General features: G+C 42.6%; 1 protein-coding gene across 1 annotated transcript in view; it reads left to right on the forward strand.

Annotated features, from left to right (window-relative positions):
• The window catches only part of PAPPA2 (pappalysin 2), a 221,825-nt gene that overhangs the window by 156,608 nt on the left and 48,530 nt on the right, over window positions 1–16,687 (forward strand). Inside the window, exons 15-16 of the mRNA XM_006088940.3 lie at window positions 584–761; window positions 1,904–2,117. Of these exons, the coding sequence (XP_006089002.1) occupies window positions 584–761; window positions 1,904–2,117 (392 nt within the window). The remainder of the gene's footprint in view (window positions 1–583; window positions 762–1,903; window positions 2,118–16,687) is intronic.

The raw sequence follows: 16,687 nt of genomic DNA on the forward strand, positions 1-16,687 counted from the left end.
TAAGAAAGGGATTAATTAATTGCAAAGGTAGCAGCAGGGTATAGGGAAAGTACAGAGGGACAGTGCAGTCCCCAGGGGGAAGGGGCTGTTATCACCCAAGGCCTGGAAGGTTGACTGTAGGGAGCAGTTAGAGAACCCGCAGGAAGAGAGCACAGGAGCTGTGCAGAGAGGGCTGCTGAAGGGTGGAGCAAATCTGCAGCAACCCTCTAGGGAGGGAGAAGAATCAGCACCTTGACCTCTCTTTCCCTCCTCCCTCACTAATCTCCTGCCAGTGTGTCCTGGTCAGAGGCCTGAGATGCACAGGGGCCAGTGGGGGAGGGTGGAGTGCGGAGCAGGAGACATATGTAGAGGGCAGCCCACAGCTGGCCTGGCGGAGCATCCCCATTCAGTGGTTCTCTTACACAACAGGTGCCTTCCATCAGCATCAGGTTGGGAGGCTATGTGTTAATACAATAAGGCATAAAAAGGGAGAAAGGCAAAACGATTTGTACCTCTTTTGAATGTCTGCACAAATAATCACCAGGAAGATCTTCTGATAAACGTTTTGATGTGACCTTGACAGAGGAAAATTCTCTGTTTCTAGAAGGACATTCTGCTCACGTGCTCCTCAGGGCACTGGGACCGGACAGTGAGGTGTATGCCCCTTGATTGTGGCCTTCCAGACCCAGCTCTGGTGAATTATGCAACCTTCTCCTGCCCAGAGGGAACCAGCTTTCTGCAACGATGCTCCATTTCCTGTGTCCCACCAGCCAAGCTGCAAGGTATTGTTCAGCCAACCAGGCCCTATGTGCAGGGTCCCTTCAGTCCTTCTCTCCTTGGGGGTACTTTGAGGATCGTCCCTTCACCCCAATCCTCTTCCTATCTGCTCTGCTGGACCACCCTCTTCTGATAACACCAGCAAAGTCCCCAAAGGCAACATCACTCTTTCCAATGACCTGGAAGGATCCCTGGCTCAGGATCTCCTTACAGAGAGAAACTAAGGCGTTCTTCTATTTTTATTCGATTGTATGTCCTCTGGAGTCAAGTCAACCAGCAGTGTCCTGATAATATTAAGGAGAAAGCTACACTTTTTCATACATATTTTAAAATTTAATATTTACAACCATCCTATGGGTATGATGCTTTTAGTTCTGGTTCATAGATGAGAACGCAGTTACAGGATTTGTTCCTGGCTCTACTGCTAGTCACAGATGAAGACAGGGAGGAAAACCGGCTCTAACTGACCCCACACCTGCTCCTTACCTCTTCCTACACTTCCCTGTGCCTAACAATGGCTTGTTACAAATGCAGCTCCCTGAGCCCCGTGCTAACAGGTTCTGATGTAGAAGGTCAGGGATGGTCTGGTGATGGGACCATGAGAAGTCCATGGATTGCAACTTGGAGAAACCGTGCCTTCTAGTAGGCACATGGTGTAGTGTTTAAGCACAGAACTTTGCAGCCAAACAGCCTGAGTTCAGTCCCTGCCTCTGTGTCTTACTAGTTCAGGCAAGTTACCTAAACCCAATTTCCTCATCCCTAAATTAGGGAATAATAATGAGATCAATTTCATAGGGTTCTTGAGGTTTGAAGTTTACATGAATTACTACCTATAAAATGCTTAGAGCAATGACTAGCTTATAATAAGCACTATAGGAAGGTAATCCATTATTATTATTATAATGCTTCCCATGATTCTGTTAGGGAATAGTTATCTGACTTCCATTCTCTATAATAGGTCACATTGGATGTTCTGTGGGTAAGACATATAGGATAAACACTTGTCCCAAGTTTTCAGTGAAGTAGCCCAACAAAGAATAATGTCCTTTCCAAGAATGCCAATACATTGACAGGTTTTGGTTCTTTCTGCTGTGGTGTTTCTGCACTCTCTGTTCTGACCACCTGTGCTTCTCTTTCCTGGAGTCAGGACTCAGCCCGTGGCTGACCTGCCTTGAAGATGGGCTCTGGTCTTTCCCCGAAGCCTACTGCAAGTTGGAGTGTGACACTCCCCCTGCGATTCCCAACGCCAACCTGCTCCTGCCGCACTGCCTCCAAGGCCACCATGACGTGGGCTCCGCCTGCAGATACGAATGCAAACCTGGCTACTACGTGGTGGAAAGTGCAGAAAGTAAAGTCAGGAAGTAAGTTGGATCACCTCTGGTCTTCGCAGTTCTCTCTACCCCATACCTTGCTCCTGTTCCCTCCTGTAAATCCCAGACCATTGTTTTGGGAGTAGTAGTAAGAGCTTCTGAGTTGTCCAGTGCTTATTTTGTTTGTTTGTGTAATTATGACAGGCAGGTTGACCAGGTGTGCTTTCTGAAGATATATTTTTTCCCATAGGAGATCCCATAGAGTTTCAACTGGGTGCTTTTTTTTAAATATATATTTTTATTGATTTCAGAAAAGAAGGGAGAGAGATAAAAACATCAGTGTTGAGAATCATCGATTGGCTGCCTCCTGCCTGCCCACACTGGGGATCAAGCCCGCAACCTGGGCATGTGCCCTTGGCCAGAATCAAACCGAGGACCCTTCAGTCCGCAGGCCAACACTCTGTCCACTGAGCCAAACCTGCTAGGGCCACCTGGGAGCTTTTGAAAAGAATCTCTGCCCTAATGATCGCTTTCTTTAAAGCAGCGGTTCTCAATCTGTGGGTCTCCACCCCTTTGGCAGTCGAACGACCCTTTCACAGGGGTCACCTAAGACCATTCTGCATATCAGATATTTACATTACGATTCATAACAGTAGCAACATTACAGTTATGAAGTAGCAACAAAAATAATTTTATGGTTGGGTCACAACATGAGGAACTGTATTTAAAGGGCCAGAAGGTTGAGAACCACTGCTTTAAAGTAAGTGTTAGGAGCTTCCCAAGTGTCATTCTGTGTGTGGGAACATCCTCATCAGGACAGTTAGGGCTTATGGTTGAGACTCTGAGAGAAACTGCCTGGGCCACTCCCCAGTTTAGATACTTATTTGCTGTGTGATGCAGGGAAGTTGTTTTGTTTGTTTTTTTCTGTGCCTTAGTCTTTCTCCTCTATAAAATGAGGATAGAGGTAATAATATCTATATGGGGACTAGATTAATATGTATAAAACATAAGGTTCAGTAAATTTAATTTTAGAGCATAAAAGTCAATACGTATTAGCAATTAGTATTGTCATAGCCTCTCTGCTTTTTTCTTCCTGGGCTCTTGTGAACACATTTTGAGACCCCGAAGCCTAGCGCCTGTCATCTGACAGCGTGGCGACCAAAACACAAAAGCTCCCAGCATGTTGAAGAGGGAGGGCTTTGAAGACAGTCATGCTGGGACCCAAGTCCCAGTCACCACCCTTTTTATCAGCTGACCAAACGCAATCGAGTTACTTAACTTTCTTTGGAAATTGAGGATACTGCCCATATCACACTGTTGGGTTAGGATTAAACAAGATAACACATGTCCAGCCCAGTGCCTGCCTTGTGTCAATTGCTCAATAAGTGATTTCAGAAAAAGAACCGTTTTCTAAACAAACAGAAAACTTTCAGAAAAAGAAACTCCTTGTACTCAGTAAATAGTAGCTATTCTTTCGCTATTATAAATTAAGCCAATACAGGAGAAAATCAAATTTATTTCTTACCCAGGACTTTATTAGAAGTCTGACTATAGTAGGTATTTTTTTAAAGTTTTGTTTTGTTTTGTTTTGTTTTTGTTTTTGTTTTTTTTAGAGAGCAGAAGGGAAGAAGGGAGGGGAGGAGAGAAAGAGAGGACGAGAGAGAGAGAAACATTAATGTGAGAGAGACACAGTGATTGATTGCTCCCTTCATGCGCCCTAACCTGGGCCAGGGATCAAACCTACAACTCAGATACATGCCCTTGACCGGGAATCGAACCCGTGACTTTTTGGTGTGTGGGCCTACACTCTAACCACTGAGCATACTGGCCAAGGCAATACCCAGTTTTCTTAATGTGGGGTGGATTTTCCACGGCAGGAAAATCCCCATCAGACTCACCTGTGAGAGGGGGAGAGGCAATCCCACTCCTTGTCCTCCCAGTTTGAGGAGGCAAGAGCCAGGTTGAATAGAATACTATAAATAATTCTGATGAAAAATTCACAGAAGGCAGCACTCTGGTTCAGTGGACTCTGGCAGGTATAGTCAACAGTTTTTGACAATGGAAAATACATTTGCATATGATTTGCATAGGATCTAGGTCAATTTGCATAGGCACATATTGACAGGCAGTGAGTGCCCTGGTCAGTGAGGATGGTATGACAGCGAGCTTGAGGCTGCTTCCTCCTGTCTCCTTGCCTCCATTTTCACACACATGCACCCCATTCAGGTGTCTGCAGAGCAGTGCGGTGAAGAATAATTGAGTGGGGGAGAAAAGTCTCAGGACCAGGAAGAACTAAGGGTGGCAGGATTGTTTCTAGCTCTTGGGCCCAATGAGACTCCCCTCAGAACTGTGGGACTTCTGCCCCACCCTGCATCTCCACTCCAGGTGGGAGCACACAAGGGGCATTCATTGACACAACTTTTCCAATGAATTGAGAAACTGGAAGCTTGCATCACAGCGTCGGCGTCATTTTATGGCTTAAACATTTACATTTGCAAGCGCCGCAAGCATCGTGTTGAGGAGAAATTAAGTTATTTACTGCCCCGTGTAAACTGGTTTAAATCTCAGTTTGTACCTGTTGACATAGCAGGCGGCTGGTTGGTCATCAGAAATTTGCAGGTCGGTGTAAATCACTGTCACTTGCCACTGGTGTTTATGCAACGAACTGTGTTAGCCTTGTTCCTTGCTCGGTGGAAAGAGCCCAGAGTTGTATAAATGGGGCCCTCATCTTCTTTCTAGGGCATGTGGGCATGAGGAGAAGAAACTGAGAAAAGCAGGCAGGGAGATCAATCCAGACCCAGTGGGCACATGCTGATTTGATGCAGGTCTGTGAGCACTGGAAACTCCCACCTGATGGTCACATTCGCAACTTGCTGTTTGCATGACCCTGAACCATGTTCTTAATTCCCCCATGTCTCAACGTTTGCATCCACAATGTGAGGCATAGTAAATATTTCTATCCAACAGTGTTGTTTTGAGGCTGAAAGTGGATAATGTCCTGACAGCATTTCATAAACTATGAGGCTTAATCCATGTTCTGGGTATTACTTTTTGTTGATTTCTTTTTCAAAGTAGAAAACAATGACTCAAATATCAGCCAGGTTCCTTCCCTTCCTGCTTTTTCTCAAGTCTATTGAACATTGTTTCAAGAGAAAAGAACTCTAAGTACTGGATCTGACTTCTCCTTCCATCCAACCTGTTTAAGCTTCATCCCATTCCACATGGGGATGTCCAATGGCACAGCTGCAGCTGGCAGTCCCACCTGCATGCTCTGTGCCCGTCCCTGGGTTGGGAGTGAAGATCACATATGAATAAGACCAAGGCCCCGGCCTCAAGGAGCACACAGCCCCCATGCTCCCTTGCTCATGGGTGTTATTTCTCCTAGAAACAGTGTGGAAGGGGACATGGGTACAGGTAGGAGCTTTCTCCTTGACCCTGTATTCCTTGCCCCTCTTCCTGCAATTTGAGGGTGGTGCTGCCCACACTCAGTCTAATTCCTGAGATCAGGGAGATGTTATGGCTCAATCATGGGTCAAGTACTCTGAACTTGAAGTCATGAGTGGAGTCAGCATCACACAAAGGCCATGGATTCTCCAGAGGAAAATTGAGGAAGATATAAGTGAATGTTGAGGGGCAGAAAAAATTAATAAAGCAAAAATAAATGGCCATTATCTAGTGCAGCCATATCATGAAATATCCTGCTACCATTCATGATGTTTGGAAGAATATTGAAAACATTCACTATATAATCAGCACTAATTGAAAAAAAGCAAGAAAGTGATTGTTATAAATGGCACAATCCCTATTTTCCATATGAGAAGTACATTTTTATCACTTTTTCATGGGGTTTTGACTTCCTTAAGAAATCCAGAATACTTATCTCTTTTAAAAATTAGTGAAGCAGCATTTTTGCATGTTTCATTTTGCAAGTTTCTTTAAGGCTTCTTTATTTTTGGAGATAATAGAGGAACAAACAGAATTGTAACTCCAAAGAAACTGTAAATTTTAGGTAGTTTCAGGAGTTCTTTCTTATTCATATTTTATAATACCCACACCCGCTCTCCTTTAAGCCCTTTCCTTTTCTCCCATGCAATTTACTTCCATATATACATCATCATTAATGACTCCTTTGTTTTATTACCCTAACTTTCTATGGAGCTCAAATAAATGTGTTTAACTTAAAATTTATCAAAAACATTATATTATAGTCTCGCTTTCACACACTCATGGTTACCTTTTTCTCATTAGGTGTTATCTTTATGTGTGAAGGTTAGGTTAACCTCATTAGGGCCCATAATTTGACTTCTAAATTATTCCAACCTTCTAACTTTACTTAGGCTCTCTTTCTATAAGTCATTCATCAAGAAACCATCCAAAAGGTAGCCGTCAGATCTGCTTGAAAGTAATTATAAACAGCCATCCTTTTTGAGGGTTGCCCATGGGATCAGCTCTTCCAAAGTACATAAATCTATTTAAGTTCTATAAACACAAATCTAGGTCAAGAATGCAATAACTAACTAGGTCTCATATTGTACTGTTTACTGTTTAATGAATGTTTGGTTGGTAAACCTTTTCAATGGGTTTTTCTGATCCAACTTGGGAGGTGGGCCTGGGAAGCCCTGGAGCTAGATGTGTGTACTTGACCCTCTCCACACACACAAGTCATTTGTGTGGCAGGGAGTTAAAAGCATAAGGTCTAGGCTTTGTCATTTTGGGTCAGTGATAATGATGATGGTGATATTGATTCCTCCTTTGTTCTATGTGTGCTGATAAATGGCACAGATATATTTTATTATAGAATAAAACAAAAGTATAATATAACATATGATATGATATTCTATAAGCTGCTATAATAATAATACATTTCAGTATATTATTATCCCCTATTATAAATGAGGAAACTGAGACTCAGATTATTGCTAATATATAGTGTTAAAACTGTTATGACCCCAAAGACCAGGCCCTTGGGTAAAAAGACTTTCAAGCTTGAGGAAATTAGTTTATTTCTATGGGCCTTCCCTCCCCACCCCCCCCCCCTCACCCACCCATCTGTAAAATAAGAAAAAAATCTTGACTGACTTCAGCTCTGAAGTCTATGTTGCATTTTCTACCTCAGTAGAATCCATAAGAAGAGTTAACATTTGGCTATAAGAACATGGAGAGAAGTGATATATAATAATTTATCGCCACCAGGAAATAGAAAAGAAGCAGTGATACATTGCAAGCACAAATACTTCTTGGGCATGATCTTACTGGGCAATACTTAAAGGTTATACTTAGAGAACTTTTAGTCAGAAGGATGGCCAAAGTTTTATTCTCTTCCTCTCGAAGGGTTTTGGTCATTTGTTCTCCACTCACTCCCAAGAGAACTGAATCCAGGTCTTCCTTGAAGATAGAATTTTGGAAATTTTTAAAAATTTTTAGAATTGAGTTTAATTTGTAAGTTAAAACTTTCCTGAAACTTCTAAAGAAGATGATTTAGTCACATTGCTAGGAAAGCCTTTTTAGTCCCAGGATTACCTCTTGGCTTAGTGTTCAATTACAGATTCCAGGGTCAGTGCGATCTGAATTTGGATCCTATCTCTGCTATTTATTAGCTCTGTGACCTCAAGCAAGTTACTGATTTGTGTTGATCATCACTATTCTTATTTTATAAAATGAAGATAATAGGAAATAGGAGTACTTATAGGGTTTTGTAAGGATTTAATGAGAGAATGGATGTAAACTATCAAACATAGTTTTTATTTTTTATTTAAACTTTTTTTTTGTTAATCCTCACCCGAGGATATTTTTTTCCATTGATTTTTAGAGAGTGGAAGAGAGGGGGAAAGACAGAGAAACATCAATGTGAGAGAGACACATTGATTGGTTGCATCCTGCATGTGCCTGGAAAGGGGCCGGGGTTGGAGCCTGCAACTGAGAATCGAACCTCGGACCCTTCAGTCTGAGGGCTGACACTCCATCCACTGAGCCAACTGGCTAGGGCCAAACACAGTTTTTAGTCATAGTAATCTTTCAGTCATCATCAGCAGCAGCATTTCAACCACCTTAGTTGCTTTCTGTGTGCTTAACAGGTAACCTTCTTTAACAAGAAAAAGATTCAGCTACAGTTTTATCAGTGGCTGTTGTCTCCCAACTGTGGTTGCTCCCTATGCTCCAGAAGAACAGCATAAAAGCCAGAAAGAGTGAAGTTGACATTCTAAGTGGGAGGTACAGGTCCTCAGTGACCAGCTCGTTGGGGAAACACATTTTTCTGCCTATTAAAAATGCACACACACATCAAAACAGAAAGATCGTTAAATTGTAAAGAATGTGCACTTTCTTCCCCCAATCAGGACCTCTCTGAATGCTTCATTTCATCCCGCTGTCAGCTCACTGAGTTATCCAAATACTACCAAGGCTTCAATAGACCATGAAACGGAAAAGGGGAAAGTGGGGGGGATAAATGGAAATGAAATAGTCAGCAAGTTAGAGCTTGACACACTTCAGAAATGAGGGTGGGCAAGTAGGTTAGGCAGGTCTGGAGGAGACGGGGAAGACGTGTCCTGGAGACATTGCCTAGATTTGTAGCCTCTTTTGATCTTTTTGAGCCATAGCTTGAATCTCAGGTTCACCTGATTTTATTCTACTATAGGAAGGACAAGAAGGAGTTGGGTAATGCTTAAACTCCTTAAGTGTCCTGGATTTGTGATTTTAAACAATCAGTAAAAAAAAACTACCTAATTTTTAAGCTAATATATGAGTAGGTGCTAAACATATGTACATATGTATGTATATACATGTGCTATCTATGATTTGTCAATTAAGGGATATAATCACCATGTACACTCATGCATCTATGAGAAATAGAAATTTTTTTATTAAATCATTTTCTGGCTTTTTAGTGTTTATAGTAAATACATTCAAAGTTTATCTTTGGAATCCTCAAATTCTCTTGCCATTGTAGGATAGATAATGTGAGCTTCAGGCTAATTTATTATGGCCTCTTTTGGCCTCAAAGGACTGCATGTCTGCTCCACGCCTCGGCCACTCAAATGCACACTTGGGTGCAGGCCAGCTTGCTACTGCAGGCTTCACGCAGCCTTGGTGACTAGCATACAGACCTTCACTTGAAACACATTTATTGAACTCATAAATTCCCCTGTGACCTTCAATCCCAGTCTAGGAAGCATCTTACTGTAAAACGATCCTTCCTCTTTTGATTTTATATTGATTGTTGATGTCTCTATTAATCAGAAAAAAACTTTAAATCTAGACTGAGGAAACACTGGCTTGTTCTATATAAGCCAGTAGGACTTTCTTCATCTCCTAAGCTTTCTGCCCTTTCTCTGCTTCCTTTTTCCTTCCCATCCTCTGCCTCAGGCTCTGCTAACTCCTCTGCAGCCTGCAGGGTAAGCATTACTCTTTGCTCTCTAGTGATGGGGTTATCTCAGGCCAAACTGATTTATGAACTGTCTCCTGAAGGATTCTGGGTGGGACGAAATATGAAGAATTAATTGGGGTGGGAAGATTGAGTAGAATAATACTCCACACTCATAACACACACACACACACACACACACACACACACACACATACACACACACACACACACGGACACAAGGACACTCTGCGGGCGGTGAGGATGGAGAGGGGAGTGTGGTTGAGTAGATCCTTTGTTCACCAGAGCTAATGATTTCTGCTACTTGTTGAGCATTTATTGGACTACATGCTTTATATAAACTAACTTATAAAATCTTCTAATGAACCTGTAAAGGAGCTATTATTATCCCCATTTTTAGATAGGAAAACTGAGAAAGGGTAAGTAATTAATTAAAAGTGAGAGATTTATTAAGAGCCACAGCTGGAGTCTGAGCATTAGTCTCCTGATACCAAATCTTCTGCTCAGAACCACTCTGCTCATTGTCTTCCTGATGGGAGTCACCCAGGGCAGCCACTAAAAGCCTGCTGAGGGCTTCTGTGACTTCTGACTCTTCCTCTTCAGTTAAGGAAAATTGACCAGGAGAAGGTTAATCAGCCATTTCACTCCAACCCTCATCAGAGGGATCACAGATCAGGAAGACTGCAAAGACATGGTTTACTTGTGCCTTAGGTGTGTCACAACCTTCCAGAAAGTTCTCATACCTCATTAGTGGGTTTAGGTTTTATCATTTCTGTGGCTTCTGGACAAGGAGACATGCAAAGAGCTTTGTTTTCAGGAAAAGCAACAGTGACATGCAGTGTTTGATCAGTTAATTCCCAGGGGAGTCAGAGAGGAGGGTGTGGATTTGTGTATAGACTGATAACACTTTCTATCACACTTGCCTGGTGAGTCAGACTGACCAGGAACCAGGGATGTAACAATACCTGGAGGGATTCCTAAGATGAAAACTTTGTGAAGATGACCAAAGGATTTCTTACAAGTGGGAGAACCCACCTCTGAAATTGAATTCATATCATTTGTGGCCTTTTCCTACCAGAATTTTGTCCCACCTGACTTGCCCTGGCCCTGCTGCACCCCGCTTCCCTTCCACAGGGGCCATATACGGGCATATTTTTTTTTCCATTTAGGCTCCTGTCCAAGGCTTCAAACACGCACTACCTGTCACACCTCTGGGTTCTTGCATGCTCTGTTTCTTCTTTTTGGCATGCCGTCTTCACTTTGTCTATTTAATGAACCCATGTCAAAGTGTCCTTACCTGTATCCTTCTTCCTTCAAGTCCCAGGCAGCACTGGTGGCCCCCTATTGTAGTATTAATGTTTGTTTCTACAACTGCTGAACCTAGTGTAGTGCATGGACACATACTAGGAGCTCAGTGAATATTTGTTGGCTGAACTTACCAATGGACAAATAGCTGAATGATGAAAGATGGTGAAGGCAAGAGATTCCTACTGAACATTTCCATGTTTTGGACCCATTTCACCTGCATTTCAGCATAATCACCAGTTCCTCAAACATGGATTGAAGGGCAGAACAATGTTAATAGCTGTTGTATATGCTCGTGTTTGAGTTGCATGTATTAGAGCAGCGGTCGCCAACTGGTGGTCCACAGACCACTGGTGGTCTGTGAGGTCCGAAAGGTTGGCAACCGCTGCATTAGAGAAACCTTGGAATGTTTTTAGATCTGGGGGTAACCGGAGCAGATTTGGTAGGAAGATAACCCTTCAGCTATATGGAGAATGTACGAGAGGGGCCAAGGGACTCGTGGAAAAGAGGGGTCTGTTGAACTTGAAGTGAGAGAGGCTGAGTGTTGAACAATTGAGGCAGTTGCAGAGAGAGATGAAGACAGAGCCCCAAACTTGAGTCAGGTGTGCAGACCTAGGGACAGGGCATTATTTCACCTGCCAATTTGGAGATGTAAGACTTAGCAGCAGAAAGTCTAAAGATAGAGGGTGGGTGGCCAGGCTTAAAAGTGGAACTGTCCATATGTTTTTAGAGGTTAGCAGTGGCTCCTTCTAACAGAGGGGTTCTATTTCACAGAGGAGAAGAGCTTTGTATGGGGCATTATTTTTCATCAGGATAGAGTGGAAGACCAAAGCCAACGTGGGATGAGGCTGCAGATACTATTTTTTGTCCAGTAGAAGAGCTGGGCCATACACTGGGAGGCTTGGTGTTAGAGATGTGGGGTAAGGATGACAGGCTGTGGACCAGCCATGCTGGAATCAACCTGCTCTCCATGTAGGAGACTGGCTTGAGAAACCAGGTCAGCACTTCATTAAGAAGAAACTGGCGTGAAGGTTGGCAGTGCCGACAGTTCTATCTGGGGTGGGGTAGAGGACTGTGTCTTTTAAGATGGTCTAGATCAGTACTTCTCAGACTATAATGGGCATAGGAATCACTAGGAGAGCTCATTAGACTGCAGTTTCTGGGGTGGAGCTTGAGATTCTGCATTCCTAACATGCTCCTAGGTGATGCCCACAAGGCTGCTCCTGGAACCAGTAAACAGGAAGGGGTTAAACTACAGTCTGAGTAAAGAGGCTTCTGATTTCAATGGAAAAACTGACCACATGTCAGACAAGAGAATTAATGCTTCAGTTTTCTAGTCTATATAATGGAAATAATGTAATTACAACTTGCCCGTACATCTCCTTTTCAGGGATATTTTATGTGGTAGGACTTGGAGATACGCAGTACAAAGGTGCTAAGTAGAGGGAGGTGATCTGTCTGCTGCTCTGTTTCTAGGAATATGAGTGTTTTCGTATTATGACTTAGGCCTGACATCAGATCATTGTCCTCATTCCTGCTCTGCCATTAACTAGTCACGTAACACCAGGCAAAGCTCTTTTTCTTCTCTAAACCTCACCTACCTCATCTGTAAAATAAACAGTTAAACATTCATTGAACCAATGTTTATTGGTGCCTATTACATACCAGATATTATGCTGGGCACAGAGGATATAAGAGTAAGGTCTTGCCCTCACCAAGCTTATATTTCAGTGGGGAAGACAGGCAATAGGAGCTAAAAACCAAATTATTACAGGACTGCAGAGGAAGCATTCTATGAAAGATATACAGGTGCTCTAATAGAAAACCACAAACATTAGAGATGTAAAATAAGGATGCTCTGGGGTAGCCAAAGTAATTCTTAGATAGAAAGAAGAGCCCGTCAGGAGAAGGGCAAAAAGACAAGCATAGAGAATGGCACCAGCGAACTCTATCAGGAAGGAACTTTGTTGTATGTGGAATTCTAAGTCCAGTGTGGACCAAGTGCATTAAAGAAGGTGAGTGGGTCATAGGATGAGGTCAGAAGCAGTGGGACCAGATTATGTAGGACCTCACAGTGAGGAGAGAGAAAGCATGGATTTTATTTTTTATGCAACAGGAGGCAACTGAAATGCTCTAAGCAAAAATAAATAAATAAATAATAATGACATGATCTAATTTATTTGTTTTTATAAAATACCCCTCTGGCATGTCTTTTGACTGCATAGGAAGGGATCCAGAGAAGTAGGGTAGCCAGTCGTAGTGAGAGGTGGGCACTTGGGCGATCACTCATGGAGATATGTGCATGAGAAATGGAGACAGAGTCCAGAGCTGTTTGGGACATAAAATTGAGAGGACTTGCTGATGGATAGATGAGATCAGATGGGAGCTTAGGGAAAAGGTAAGTTGAGAGAAAGCGTAGAATCAAGGATGTCTCCTTAGTTCAAGTTTGAGCAACAGGGTGGAGGATGGTATTTTTCTGAGCTGGGATTGATTGAGGAAGAGCATGTGTGGAGATAAGGGGGTCAAGAAATCAGGTTACAGTAGCTCTTATCACAGGATGGTTTTAAGGATAAAGTGAGATAGATATGTATTCTACACAGTGCCTAGCACTTAAGTGCTCAGTGTTCCACTGTTATTCTGTTATTGTAATTACTCACCAGGGGCTAACCACTGCAGACACCAGATGCCCTCCATCAGCAAAGACCTGATCATTCTCTTGGAGTCAACAATCATACTTTACTTTCTCCAATGGAAAATAAATATTACTTTTTAAAACCCTGCCTTGGTGATAGAAAGATGGGGTAGACACATGTGTGCCTTAAGCAACATCAATCAAAATTTCAGCCAAGTTTTGATTAAAAGATCTTCATTTCTGGCAAAGATGTAAAAACCAGAAAGAGTGCAGCTGGGATTTCAGTTCTAGGTGGTTATCATGAGTTCTGGAAATTAGAAAATGCATCTTCTAACTTGGAAATTGTGGTGATTTGTCTGGAGTAGTTAGAGGGAAAATCAATATAAACCTTCTACCCCAACTTCTCATGATATCATGTGCATAGTAAGGCTGTAGCTGTTTGGTCTTTGCTAAATACCCAGCCTTTTGACCAGGTTTTTAGGTGGGTGGTATTACTCCCTGGTGTCCATACCTATGGCTTAGTTTTGCTAGCATAGATTTTTATTAGTTTGGCAGCCTAGCTACCTATTAAAACTGTAGGAAAGTTTAAAAATATAAGGTACTAAGTCAGCCCAAGAGAACTGTTCTGTACACCTGTGAATCAAGGTTTGTTGTGTGTGTTTTTTTTAAATGGCTTCCACATCATTGTCTACAAATGTCATTTGGTAGCCATTAGTCTAATGGTCAGGGTGTTATATCATTATTTCAAAAGTCTGAATTCTATTTTTGCTTTAGCCAGTGGCTTGCTTGCTATGTGGCCTTGGTCAAGTCACCTCATGGTTATTAATGTGCAGTTTCCTGCCTGTAAAATGAGATAGTTTCACTTCTCTTACTCCACTGGGATAAAGAAAATATACTGAGCTGATAGGCAGTGAGTAGAATGTTTCATGGGAAAGGCATTTGTGTTAGCATAGGTAGCTAGATATTAATAAAGAAAGGGAGCAAATGGAATCAGATATTAAGATCAGACATTGCCTCATTCACTAGGAAGTCACAGCATCCTCTGCTGAAGGGACTTAGCATGTCGGCCAGCCTGATAGTGTGATTATGGAGGGTGGGGGGATTTCTCTACTGGGCATGTGCTCAGTAGAAGCCAAGATGGTGCAGGGGGAGGTCCTTCTACTTTGAGGCCTGCACAGTAGGAGCCAAGGCAGTGATCATAAAGGGGAGGTGTCTAATCTGGGTAAACGACCAGATTAGTTGGGGGGGGGCCAAAACAAGCCCCCAAAGGATTGAATAAGAGATTGGTTAGTTTGAAAGGGTGCATGGTCTTTCCCAAGCCTCAGGTAATACAATCAAAGCTTATATTGGTGGCACCCATGCATTGTTCCTGCAAGTGCCCTATTTGTTCCTGTGTTCCCTCTCTTAGCAGCCATGCAGGCCCAGCAGCTGAGGCAGCCCAAGTGTGGGCCTCAAGTGTGGCTCTACTAGTAAGTGTGGGCCTGTGCATAACAGTGCTGGCTGAAGCATAGCTGGGAACAGAGACTAGGCTAGCCAGATGGGGAAAGAGCTTTGGCATGGACTGAACCAATGGCACAGGATTTCTGGACCCTGGACCTTCTTCTGGGCTTGATGAAGACAAGGTTGGACTTCTTCCTGGCTGTGGATGAGACACAGAGTCCGGGCACCTAGGGACAGTCCTTTGTGTTTGCTCCAGCTTCAATAAATCTCACCACTGCACCTCATCCTCCCATGCATAGGTCACCAAAATGCTTTTCTCTTGACTCAGCAGAAGAGCCCTATTTCAACCTGCAACATCTGGACTAGACTATCAAAGACGTCTTGGGATCTCTGTCCTGGTGAGGACCTGTCTACATGCTTTGGTCTAGTGTCCAATGCCTTCATTCTTAGAAATGCAAACTCATTCACTTCAATGACTTCACAGTGCCCCTTGGCTCTTAATGCATAGACTTTATGGACCATTGTGAATAATACAGTTTTGTTCTGTTTTTTTTCTTTAAGGGCATGTGCTGGAGGGTGGGAGTGGCTGGGGAGAAGTCACTGGGGGAAAAGGAGACATATGTAATACTTTATTTTTTTTATTTTTTTTTTATTAAATCTTTATTGTTCAGATTATTACATTTGTTCCTCTTTTTTCCCCCCCCCATAACTCCCCTCCTTCCAGCTCCCACCCCACCCTCCGCCCTCACTCCCCACCCACTGTCCTCATCCATAGGTGCACGATTTTTGTCCAGTCTCTTCCCGCATCTCACACACCCCTTTTCCCCCCAAGAATAGTCAGTCCATTCCCTTTCTATGTCCCTGATTCTATTATAATCACCAGTTCATTCTGTACATCAGGTTATTTATTCACTTGATTCTTAGATTCACTTGTTGATAGATGCATATTTGTTGTTCATAATTTGTATCTTTACCTTTTTCTTCTTCTTCCTCTTCTTAAAGGATACCTTTCAGCATTTCATATAATACTGGTTTGGTGGTGATGAACTCCTTTAGCTTTTCCTTATCTGTGAAGCTCTTTATCTGACCTTCAATTCTGAATGATAGCTTTGCTGGATAAAGTAATCTTGGTTGTAGGTTCTTGCTATTCATCACTTTGAATATTTCTTGCCACTCCCTTCTGGCCTGCAAAGTTTCTGTTGAGAAATCAGCTGACAGTCGTATGGGTATTCCCTTGTAGGTAACTGAGTTTCTTTCTCTTGCTGCTTTTAAGATTCTCTCTTTGTCTTTTGCTCTTGGCATTTTAATTATGATGTGTCTTGGTGTGGTCCTCTTTGGATTCCTTTTGTTTGGGGTTCTCTGCGCTTCCTGGACCTGTAAGTCTATTTCTTTCACCAGGTGGGGGAAGTTTTCTGTCATTATTTCTTCAAATAGGTTTTCAATATCTTGCTCTCTCTTATCTTCTGGTACCCCTATAATTCTGATGTTGGTACGTTTGAAGCTGTCCCAGAGGCTCCTTACACTATCTTCGTATTTTTGGGTTCTTTTTTCATTTTGCTTTTCCGGTTGGGTGTTTCTTGCTTCTTCGCATTTCAAATCTTTGACTTGATTCTTGCGCTCCTCTGGTCTGCTGCTGGGAGTCTGTATAATATTCTTTATTTCAGTCAGTGTATGCTTACTTTCTAGATGGTCCTTTATCACACCATCGAGGGTCTCATTAGATTTCCTGTACATCTCATCAAGTTTATCGACAGACTCTAGAAGCCTCTTGAGAGACCTCAAAAGTGTGGTTCTGAACTCAATATCCTCCCTTGATAGTTTTGTCCTGTTTCTTTGTCTCCGCATTTTTTACGCTTTCTTGGT

The sequence above is a fragment of the Myotis lucifugus genome, unplaced genomic scaffold, assembly GCF_000147115.1.
Source record: "Myotis lucifugus unplaced genomic scaffold, Myoluc2.0 scaffold_54, whole genome shotgun sequence".
In the NCBI taxonomy this organism is placed as follows: domain Eukaryota; kingdom Metazoa; phylum Chordata; class Mammalia; order Chiroptera; family Vespertilionidae; genus Myotis; species Myotis lucifugus.